Below are 12,398 nucleotides of genomic sequence, written 5' to 3' on the forward strand. Positions count from 1 at the left end.
ATTATTACTCTTTTAATGTTGGCTTTCTACAATCCTGAGTTTGGGCCTAATTCTGCTTTTAGGATGAAAGACTGTTAAAGACTGAACATAAAGGGTGTGCAGAGCTCAGATTCTTCTATGTGATCTAAAGTCCAAGTCCCTTTTGTTTGATTAAGACCTGGCTTTATTTAAGGTCATCTGGCTCACTTTCTGAGTTTACTTGAACTTTGTTGTTTGCTTTAATATTTTAAATGTATTATTAAAAATAATGTATGTGATTATAATGAAATTAAATAAAAATTCAAATAATGAAAATAATACAGAGTATAGAAAATAAAAATCTTTCTCTTCTTCCTTCCATTGCCAACCTATTCTGCAGAGATGACCACTGTTTAGAATATATTCTTGTGGGCTGGGGTTGTGACTCAGCAGTAGAGCGCTCGCCTCGCACGTGCGAGACTCTGGGTTCGATCCTCAGAACCACATACAAAAATAAACAAGTGAAATAAAGGTGTTGTGTTCAACTACAACTAAAAAAAATAAATATTTAAAAAATAATAACTTAAAAAAAGAATATATTCTTGTAGATTTTCTTCTGTATAGAAACAACTGTGAGTGTGTGTGTGATGTATGTGTAAACAGGACCATGCTAATTATATTTTGTAACTTGCTTTTTCCCCACCCAATATGCCTGACATTTTCCATGAATATAATACAGATATAGTTAGCTTATTCTTATTAATAATTTCAAATAAATCCTTTTTATGAATATGATACATTTAACTACCACTTCTAAATGTTTTTTCTTTTGTCTTTTTTCTTTCTTTCTTTTTATTCTTGTAGCCTTACTTCTGATATTATTTTTTGAGGAAATCCTTTTGGAATCTTTTCAACTATCTGAAACATTAAGTACCATAAATTATGAAATGTTATTTGGTAAAATATATGGTAGTTTTAAGGAGTTAATAAAATTATAAAAATAATAGGAACAGTAAGAAAGAATATATGAAATACAAAAAATAAAAATATAACAATAAAAATAATTATAAATTCACATTTTTTTTCTGAGTATTTATGTAGACTTCCATAAGAAATGCCATTGCAAATTTAAAAATCTCTTTAAAATAGTAACTTTTGATGATTGATTGTCTTGGATTGGTATTAGTTAGAAGGTGAATTTTTTTTTGTTTTCTGCCTGTGGTTTTATTTACAGCTGCCCAGGAAGTGACACCTCCCGTGGACAAAGAAACTGAATCATTGCCTCAAGGACAGGAAGAAATATTTACTCCATCAGACATTAAGCGGTTCCACGGAGCCTTAACAGTAAGTTGAGTGTTGTTCAGGCCAGTGTTTACCAGCTGTCTACTTCCACCTCCAGTCTCCAGGGAGAGAGAGCAGGGAGGGATGGATCCTGATAGGTAGCATTTGTTTTTTTTTTTTTTAATTTTATTTTTTTTATTGGTTGTTCACAACATTACAAAGCTCTTGACATATCATATTTCATACATTAGATTGAAGTGAGTTATGAACTCCCAATTTTACCCCAAATGCAGATTGCAGAATCACGTCGGTTACACATCCACAATTTTACATAATGCCCTATTAGTAATTGTTGTATTCTGCTACCTTTCCTATCCCCTACTATCCCCCCTCCCCTCCCCTCCCATCTTCTCTCTCTACCCCATTTACTGTAATTCATTTCTCTCCTTGTTTATTTTCCCATTCCCCTCACAACCTCTTATATGTAATTTTGTATAGCAATGAGGGTCTCCCTTCATTCCCATGCAATTTCCCTTTTCTCTCCCTTTCACTCCCATCTCATGTCTCTGTTTAATGTTAATCTTTTCTTCCTGCTCTTCCTCCCTGCTCTGTTCATAGTTGCTCTCATTATATCAAAGAAGACATTTGGTATTTGTTTTTTAGGGATTGGCTAGCTTCACTAAGCATAATCTGCTCTGGTGCCATCCATTTCCCTGCAAATTCTATGATTTTGTCATTTTTTATTGCTGCATAGTACTCCATTGTGTATAGATGCCACATTTTTTTTATCCATTCATCTATTGAAGGGCATCTGGGTTGGTTCCACAGTCTAGCTATTGTGAATTGTGCTGCTATGAACATCGATGTGGCAGTATCCCTGTAGCATGCTCTTTTAAGGTCTTCAGGGAATAGTCCGAGAAGGGCAATAGCAGGGTCAAATGGTGGTTCCATTCCCAGCTTTCCCAGGAATCTCCAAACTGCTTTCCAAATTGGCCGCACCAATTTGCAGTCCCACCAGCAATGTACAAGTGTACCCTTTTCTCCACATCCTCGCCAGCACTTGTTGTTGTTTGACTTCATAGTGGCTGCCAATCTTACTGGAGTGAGATGGTATCTTAGGGCGGTTTTGATTTGCATTTCTCTGACTGCTAGAGATGGTGAGCATTTTTTCATGTACTTGTTGATTGATTGTATATCCTCCTCTGAGAAGTGTATGTTCAGGTCTTTGGCCCATTTGTTGATTGGGTTATTTGTTATCTTATTGTCTAATTTTTTGAGTTCTTTGTATACTCTGGATATTAGGGCTCTATCTGAAGTGTGAGGAGTAAAAATTTGTTCCCAGGATGTAGGCTCCCTATTTACCTCTCTTATTGTTTCTCTTGCTGAGAAAAAACTTTTCAGTTTAAGGAAGTCCCATTTGTTGATTCTTGTTATTAACTCTTGTGCTATGGGTGTCCTATTAAGGAATTTGGAGCCCGACCCCACAATATGTAGATCGGAGCCAACTTTTTCTTCTATCAGACGCAGAGTCTCTGATTTGATATCAAGCTCCTTGATCCATTTTGAGTTAACTTTTGTGCATGGCGAGAGAAAGGGATTCAGTTTCATTTTGTTGCATATGGATTTCCAGTTTTCCCAACACCATTTGTTGAAGATGCTATCCTTCCTCCATTGCATGCTTTTAGCCCCTTTATCAAATATAAGATAGTTGTAACTTTGTGGATTAGTCTCTGTGTCCTCTATTCTATACCATTGGTCCACCCGCCTGTTTTGGTACCAGTACCATGCTGTTTTTGTCACTATTGCTCTGTAATATAGTTTGAAATCTGGTATCGCTATGCCACCTGATTCACACTTCCTGCTTAGAATTGCTTTTGCTATTCTGGGTCTTTTATTTTTCCATATGAATTTCATGATTGCTTTATCTATTTCTACAAGAAATGCCGTTGGGATTTTGATTGGCATTGCATTAAACCTATAGAGAACTTTTGTTAATATCGCCATTTTGATAATGGTAGTTCTGCCTATCCATGAACAGGGTATATTTTTCCATCTTCTAAGATCTTCTTCTACTTCTCTCTTTAGGGTTCTGTAGTTTTCATTGTATAAATCTTTCACCTCTTTTGTTAGGTTGATTCCCAAGTATTTTATTTTTTTTTGAGGATATTGTGAATGGAGTGTTTTTCCTCATTTCCGTTTCAGAAGTTTTGTCGCTGATATACAGAAATGCCTTTGATTTATGCGTGTTGATTTTATATCCTGCCACTTTGCTGAATTCATTTATTAGTTCTAGTAGTTTCTTTGTAGACCCTTTTGGGTCTTCTAGGTATAGAATTATGTCATCTGCAAATAGTGATAATTTAAGTTCTTCTTTTCCTATTTTTATGCCTTTAATTTCTTTCGTCTGTCTAATTGCTCTGGCCAGTGTTTCGAGAACTATATTGAATAGAAGTGGTGATAGAGGGCATCCCTGTCTTGTTTCAGATTTTAGAGGGAATGCCTTTAACTTTTGTCCATTCAGAATGATGCTAGCCTGAGGCTTAGCATAGATAGCTTTGACAATGTCAAGGTAAGTTCCTGTTATCCCTAGTTTTTCTAATATTTTGAACATAAAGGGATGCTGTACTTTGTCAAATGCTTTCTCTGCGTCTATTGAGATGATCATATGGTTCTTATCTTTAAGTCTATTGATGTGGTGGATAACATTTATTGATTTCCGTATATTGAACCATCCTTGCATCCCAGGGATGAATCCTACTTGATCATGGTGCACAATTTTTTTGATGTGTTTTTGTATTCGATTCGCCAGAATTTTATTGAGGATTTTTGCATCTAGGTTCATTAGAGATATTGGTCGGTAGTTTTCTTTCTTTGAGGTGTCTTTGTCTGGTTTCGGAATCAGGGTGATGTTGGCCTCATAGAATGAATTTGGAAGAGCTCCCTCTTTTTCTATTTCCTGAAATAACTTGAAAAGTATTGGTCTTAATTCTTCTTTAAAGGTTTTGTAAAACTCCGCTGTATACCCATCCGGTCCTGGGCTTTTCTTGGTTGGTAGTCTTTTGATGGCTTCTTCAATTTCATCCATTGATATTGGTCTGTTTAAATTGTGTGTATCCTCCTGACTCAGTCTGGGCAAATCATATGACTTAAGAAATTTATCGATGTCTTCACTATCTTCTATTTTGTTGGAATATAGGTTTTCAAAATAATTTCTGATTGTCTTCTGTATTTCTGTAGCATCTGTTGTGATATTGCCTTTTTCATCCCGTATGTTAGTAATTTGAGTTCTCTCTCTTCTTCTCTTCGTTAGCATGGCTAAAGGTCTGTCGATCTTATTTATTTTTTCGAAGAACCAACTTTTAGTTTTGTTAATTTTTTCAATAGTTTCTTTTGTTTCAATTTCATTGATTTCCGCTCTGATTTTAATTATTTCTTGCCTTCTGCTACATTTGCTGTTGGTTTGCTCTTCCTTTTCTAGGGCTTTGAGATGAAGTGTGAGCTCATTTATTTGTTGGTTTTTTCTTTTTTTGAGGAATGACCACCAGGCGATGAATTTTCCTCTTAAAACTGCTTTCATTGTGTCCCATAGATTCCGATATGTTGTGTCTGTATTTTCATTTATCTCTAAGAATTTTTTGATTTCCTCCTTTATGTCTTCTGTAACCCATTGATCATTCAGTAACATATTGTTCATTTTCCATGTGATGTAGGATTTTTCCTTCCTTCTTTTATCATTGATTTCCAGTTTCATTCCATTATGATCAGATAAAATGCATGGTATTATCTCCACCCCTTTATATTTACTGAGGGTTGCCCTATGGCATAATATATGGTCTATGTTTGAGAAGGATCCATGTGCTGCTGAGAAAAAAGTATATCCATTTGATGATGGTTGATATATTCTATATATGTCAGTTAAGTCTAGGTTATTGATTGTGGTATTGAGTTCTATAGTTTCTTTATTCAACTTTTGTTTGGAGGATCTGTCCAATGGTGAGAGAGGTGTGTTGAAGTCACCCATAATTATTGTGTTGTGGTCTATTTGATTCTTGAACTTGAGGAGAATTTGTTTTATGAATGTCACAGCACCATTATTTGGTGCATAAATATTGATAATTGTTATGTCTTGTTGGTGAATGGTTCCTTTTAACAGTATATAATGTCCTTCTTTATCCCTTTTGATTAACTTAGTCTTGAAGTCGATTTTATTCGATATGAGGATGGCCACCCCTGCTTGCTTATGAGGACCGTGTGCGTGGTATATTTTTTCCCATCCTTTCACCTTCAGCCTGTGTATGTCTTTTCCAATCAGATGTGTCTCCTGGAGGCAGCATATTGTTGGATGTGTTTTTTTAATCCATGATACCAGCCTATGTTGCTTTATTGGAGAGTTTAAGCCATTAACATTCAGAGTTACTATTGATATATGGTTTGTACTTCCATCCATGTTTGATTATTTATCCTTTTTTTAAAAAATTTAGTTTGTTTCTCCATGATTATCTTTCCCCTCGCCCTCTGTCTTTACTGAGGCACTTCCATATGATGGTTTTGGTTATTGTTTTTCATTTCTTCCTCGTGTAGTGTTTTGCTCAAAATGCTTTGCAATGCTGGTTTTCTGGCTGCAAATTCTTTTAACTTTTGTTTATCATGAAAGATTTTTATTTCGTTGTCATACCTGAAGCTTAATTTTGCTGGATACAGAATTCTTGGTTGGCATCTGTTGTCTTTCAGTGTTTGAAATACATTGTTCCATGACCTTCTTGCTTTTAGTGTGTGTGATGAAAAATCCATTGTTAACCTTATTGGTTTACCCCTGAATATAATCTGTCTCCTTTCTCTTGTAGCTTTTAATATTTTCTCTTTGTTCTGTATATTGGATATTTTCATAACAATGTGTCTTGGCGTTGGTCTACTGTGATTTTGTGTCCTCGGTGTCCTTTATGCATCTTCAATTTGTATATCTGTTTCCTTTTTTATTTCTGGAAAGTTTTCTGTAATTATTTCATTCAGCAGGTTACTCATTCCCTTGGCTTGAATCTCTGTACCTTCTTCTATCCTGATGACTCGTAAGTTTGGTATGTTATCCCATAACTCTTGAATGTTTTTCTCGTGATTTTTTACCAGCCTTTCTGAGTTGGCTAGACTCTTTTCAAGATGATATATTTTGTCTTCATTATCTGACGTTCTGGCTTCTACTTGCTCCACTCTGTTAGTGATACTCTCAATTGAGTTTTTAATTTGGTTTATCGTTTCCTTCATTTCTAGAATTATTGTTTGATTATTTTTTATAATCTCTATCTCCTGATAAAGATGCTTAACTTCTTCTTTTATCTGTTTATGTAATTCATTCACAATGTGTTCTTTCGCTGCTTGAATTTGCTGTCTTGTATCCTCTTTAAGGTTCCATTACATCTGTCTAAGGTGTTCCTTGAGTTCTTTATATGACCATTTTTCTGATGACTCTAGGTCCTCCTGAATATTTAGGCTGTCCTGCATTGTTTGTACTCCTTTTCTTCCTTGCTTTTTGAAGCTGCTCATGTTACTTCTTGTTCTGTTTGACTGCTGAGTTACTGTTTAGTCCTATAAATTTATTTGATGCTTGGGAGGAAAGGTATTAGAAGGGAAGGGAAGAAGTCACTAAAGAGAATGAGAGTAAGCAGGTAGAATTCAAGGAAGAGGGGATAAGATAATTGAAAAGAAATGAAAAGACAAAAGAAGAAAAAATAGGAAATAAAAAAAGAAATTTTTTTTTTAAAAAAAATAATAAAAAAAGATTAAAATTAAAATTAGAAGAAAAAAAAATTAAAAAAATTGTAAAAAAAATTTAAAAAAACAACAAGAAAAATGAAAATGAAAGAAAAACCCAAATCAAAAAAAAAAAAGAGAAAAGAAAAAAGAAAAAAAAAACCTAATAAATGCAGTATTAGAGTTTGATTAACTTCTCTTCCAGTAGGTGGCGCTGTGCCCACCAGGCCAAGTTTCTCCTGTCAATACGCGGGAACCAATCACTGTACAGCAGCTCCTCCCAGACCGGGCAAGTCTCCAATCCTGAGTGCCTAGGGCCTCCTCTTGTGTCTAGTCACTTCCCACTTTTCCTCTAGCCAGGCCCCTCTCACGGGTGCCGCTCACCACAATACTGGCTACACGCCAGGTCTGCTGCTCCCGGGAGCCCTGTTTTCATGAACGACTGGGCACACTCTCCCTGTTTGCCATTCCCTCAGACCCTAAGTTTGTAGAGCTTGGGGCTGAGAATCCTCAGTGAATTTCACTTGCCCTCCAGTAGCCACGCCCATGGTAGCTGGTGCAAGAGACCTCAGTTGTCAGCATTGGTGGGAGCGTTAGCCAGGAGTTCCGTGCCGCGGGTCCCGCGCCACGTCTGATTCCCTAGGTCTGGCTATCGCGCTCACGGGAGAGCTGGGAGGGGCCCTTAAGGTTTCCCTGATGTGTGGAGAGGGAAGGCTAGGGAATTACATACCTGAAGCCGCAGGTTTCAATGAAGTTATCTCCTCCGCTGCAATCTGGTGACGTCAGTTCTCTGCCACGGTGGTATCTCTTGCAAATGGCGACAGTTCGTTTCCCTTTGCCGGGTGACCAATGCAACGGGTGGGTCCTTACTGTCTCTCCCAAGCCCCGTTTCAAACCTGTGGCCACTACCTATGAAGGCTCGGTTGGCATTTACCTCCATAGGATCAGAAGGGCTGACCAGTTGTTTCAGCCGGATGGATTAGTGCTGAGTCACAGCTGTTTTTCTGCAGGAAGTAGGCGAACAGGAGCTTGAATTCAGCCGATCTGGGCTCAGTGTGTGTTCTGAGAGGCCCAGACTGTTCGCCCCAGATCCACGTCAGCTCAGCATTGCCTAGTGATCCTGAGCAAACAGATTTAGGTTGTTTATGACTCCCTATGCCTGCACAGCTGAAGAGGTCAGAGACTTGATCTCTCCGTGCCCGCCGCCATGTTGGAATCCACTCGATAGGTAGCATTTGTAAATATTCCCACCATGGCAGATTTCAAATGATCAACATGACATCGACCAGGTTGCAGATTTCCTGAAAATTTGACAATTAGCTCTCAGTAGTTGGCCTGAGCTACCACAGCACTCCTTTGGGTTGCTTTAAAATGGTGCCTCTGTTCTTATCTGTAGGATAAGATCAGTCTGGCTTCATGGGTATACAAGCCATGGGGTTTCACAGGACCCTCTTCCTTGGTTTTAATAGTCTTCTGTCACTGTTGTGACATTCTTAATAATGTATGAATAAAGGACTCTATAAATTATAAAGCTGGTCCACCCCAGAAGTTTGAGAACTGGGTTCCTGGTTTCTGTAGTGCTCAGCAGTCGAAGACTGTGGAGAGCAATCTTGGGAGAATCTTCAATGTTGCTCATAATGTGACAGTGAACCTTGGGAACTCTGAGTCTTTACTTGCCGCAGTGTGGCTGGGCACAATTCAGGAGCCACTTGTCAAAAGAAACAAACTTTATTTTTAGAATCACACAGGCCAAACCAAACAGCTCCTCAGGAAAAACCCTCAGAGCCCAACTGCCACCACCGGCTTCCCACAAGCCTCTCACACAAAACAAGCCTCACCACCTCCCACAATCCTCCTGCTCTTCAGGACGATTGGCTGGGTCGCGTGGGCCGAGCCAAAAAAGTCCCCCAATGAGCAGCTCCGTGGTCTGAAAGGGCAGGGAAAAAGCCCAATGAGCATCACTGCAGAGGAGCCAATCAGCTAGATGTTGCTGGGGCCGCTGTGAGCCAATCATCAGCTGGCAGTCTGAAAGGGCAGGGGGAAACAGTAATAAATATAAATGTAATACAGTGTTGTATTTAGTTGTCATGTCCCTGTACTTTCCTTTAATCTTGAACATCTCCACAACTTTCCTTTCTCTTTTATGACATGGAGACTTTTGAACCATGTAGTCATCCCTCCCACCTTTTATAAAAATTAATAGAGTTTTTCTATTTTGGGTGCATGTGGTGTTTCCTCTTGATTATATTCAAGTTATATATTCTGGTCACGACATCATATAAGTGATATGGTGTCTTTCTCAGGGCATCCTATCTAGAGGTACATGATATTCATCCTGCCCTCCATCGGTGATGCTGATTTTGATTACTTGGTCAAGATGTCTAATTTCTATAGTATGTAGTTTACTTTATGTATAGTTGTCCCTCATTATCCATGGGAAATTTGTTCCCAAACTCCCCAAAGATACCCAAATCTGTGGATGCTCAATTCCCTTATATAAAGTGGCTTAGTATTTGCATATAATCTCTGCATATCCTCCCCTGTACTTTATATCCTCTAGATTACTTGCAATACCTTATATAATATAAATGCTATATAAATAGGTTTTTGTTTTTGCCAACACTGGGGATTGAAGCCAGGGGCACTCTACTACTGAGGGTCTCAAACATTCAATGGCCTATGGCTGCAAAGGCTGGGCAAAGACAACCTATAGTCTTCACAGGCAGCCAGAGCTTGACCCAGAGCCTGGCTGGAGGTCTGAGGTCGTGCTCTGAACCACCACGTTGCAGGTGGGGGTAGTTAAGCATTTGAAGGAATCTTCTGTGTTGGGAGGGCACTTTGAAAGTGATTCATTTTTTATTTGTTAATCTAGGTTCCCTCTCTCCTCTCCCAAATGGGACAAAATTGCAATTATTCTAAAACCCTAAACTGACTTCTTTTTTCTAGGAAAACAACCCTTGATTCAATGAATTCTTATCCTAGAAAAGCAGTTAGACATCTAATTGGAAGAGGAATTGAGGAAGAGTGGCTCCCTTTTATTTTTTTATACCTTTATTTTGTTTGTTTCTATTTTTTTATACCTTTATTTTGTTTGTTTCTATTTTTATGTGGTTCCGGGAATTGAACCCAGTGCCTCATGCATGCTAGGCAAGTGCTCTACCACTGAGCCACAACCACAGCACCCACCTCTATTCTTTTACAGTAATCCAATTAGACCAACACTTATCAAGTGCCTACCATAGCTTTGAGCAGGGAATTGCAGACCACCCTCACCACCCTACATACATATAGAAGTTTTTTAAAAATGTAATTTCCCAGCACTGACATTTTAGGATTCCCTAATTTTAAGATAAATTGCCTGCTAAACTTAATTCCCCTCACCTACTTTTTCAACCAGTGTTGTACACAAAGGCTTCACATGCATGTAGGTGATTCACAGATGTGCACACACACAGGATTTTACTCTTTACCTTTTAGAATTCATTGTTCTCTAAAGGGGTATGGCTTGGCATTGGTCTCTGAAGCAGATGTGGGATGATTCTGGTCATGGCCACATGAGGGTGGGGTAGTTGTGGTGGTATTGGGAGTGCATAGGGCTGAGGGGGTGGGGCAGCACCTCACATTACATATATTGTCAGACTCTCAGAGCAGGAAGGTGTCTTAAAAGTTATGTAGGAAATCCTGCCTTTTTCCATGGAAAATCATTTCATGTTTCATACGCACCTGAAGGTTATCTTGTTAAAAGAACACTGCTAAAAATTAAATTTAAGAGGAAAAAGCCTTTGCATTTCAAGCTACGTCCCCTAATTTGTTTAAAAACTAAGTCTTGGGGCTGGGGCTGCAGCTCAGGGTCAAAACACTTGCCTAGTATGTGTGAGGCACTGGGTTTGATTCTCAGCACCACATAAAAATAAATTAATAAATAAAGGTCCATCAACAATTAAAAAAAAACCTAAGTCTTTTTGATTGTGAGATTTTCTGAAAGAGAGACATGCCTTTCTATTGAGATGTGACAACTGCTTCTTTCTGAGGGGTTACTAGACTCCTCTTGAAAACAGTCGAAAGAAGGCTGAATGTGGCCAGATGGTGGTCATTCACTCACTCTTTGACACAAAGATGTGGGTGGTGTTAACAGAGGATGTGATATTCTCAGGCAAAGAAGTAGATAGACATAAAGATTTGACCTAGTCCCTCTTCTGCCTGAAGAGACAAATCAAGGAAAGCCCAGTCTGGAGCTGCTGGACAGAGCCTGCCACTGCTTCTGCCATTCCCTTGATCCCAGAAGATTCGCTCAGTTTCTGGACAAAACCAGAAAGCAGCCTGGCCCGGCTTTGGATGCCACCAAGAAGAAATACAGGATACTTCAGGCAGGAAAATGTGGGGTGTGAAGAGAAAGGCAGGAAATCTTTTGAAAAGTGAAACTGAAACTCCTTTGTATTTGATCACCCAGAGACGGGAAATTCCAGTATTGTGCAGCCCTGGGACTGAGGTCCAGCAGCATGGGTCTGGCTTAAACAAAAGTCACTTCCCTGTGGCTTTCAGCAGGGATGCATATCTGTGACCTAGGGTGACTTGCTGGTTGTCACCCCTGTGATGGGCAGCACCAGTAAGTCCTGTTGCTGCCCATTACAGGGTCACTCCTTTCCCAATACCTTGGTGAAGTCCCCTTTGGAACTGTCTCCTGGAGACTGAGGATGGGGGGAGGTAGTGGGCGAGGAGGAAGATGCAGAAAAGATGGGCCCTCCAGTTTGTTTTAAGTTTGTATTTTATCATATGAAACATTAAGCCAGGCATGGTGACACTTACCTGTAGTCCCAGCTACTCGAGAGGTTGAGGCTGGAGGATTGCGAGTTCTAGGCCAGCCTAGGCAATTTAGCGAGACCCTGTTTCAAAATTTTAAAAAATTGTAAAAGGACTTTGGATGTAGCTCAGTGGCAGAGCACTGCTGGGTTCAATGCCTAGTGCTGGCCCAAACAAAACAAAATAAAACAAAGCAGTATCAATGTAGATCCAAAGTAAAACCTGTAGAGCATACTCAGAAATCTACACTGCTTCCCTGCCTCTCTTCCCTTCCCATTCAATTACCATCTTTATTAACATTTATTTGTTTATTCATCCTATTATTACTTTGGGGGGGGGAAACACCCTGTGTCTTCTCTAAATTAAAGAAGAGATAGTATACTAAAATATGATTCTTCACTTCCTTCATGTGACGGTGTCTTCAGCATCATCCTGTGTGAACTTCCTACATTTCATACATCTCTTGTTTCCTCAATAGGAGGGATTGTGGCAAAATGAGCACTTCATGAATCATGATAGGTGTAATGTACTTATGTATTTTCTACAACTTGGATCAGTATGGCAGGAGTAGATATATTTGATGTATACCAAGTAGTTGAAGATAACTTAGTGGA

The 12,398-nt window shown here is 38.9% G+C and overlaps 1 protein-coding gene across 1 annotated transcript in view; it reads left to right on the forward strand.

Moving 5' to 3' along the window:
* The window catches only part of CASP10 (caspase 10), a 40,890-nt gene that overhangs the window by 12,341 nt on the left and 16,151 nt on the right, over positions 1-12,398 (forward strand). The window contains exon 5 of the mRNA XM_081261795.1: positions 1,193-1,302. Coding sequence (XP_081117921.1) covers positions 1,193-1,302 — 110 coding nt within the window. The remainder of the gene's footprint in view (positions 1-1,192; positions 1,303-12,398) is intronic.

Source organism: Spermophilus citellus (assembly GCF_964194105.1).
Source record: "Spermophilus citellus genome assembly, chromosome: 11".
Lineage (NCBI taxonomy): Eukaryota > Metazoa > Chordata > Mammalia > Rodentia > Sciuridae > Spermophilus > Spermophilus citellus.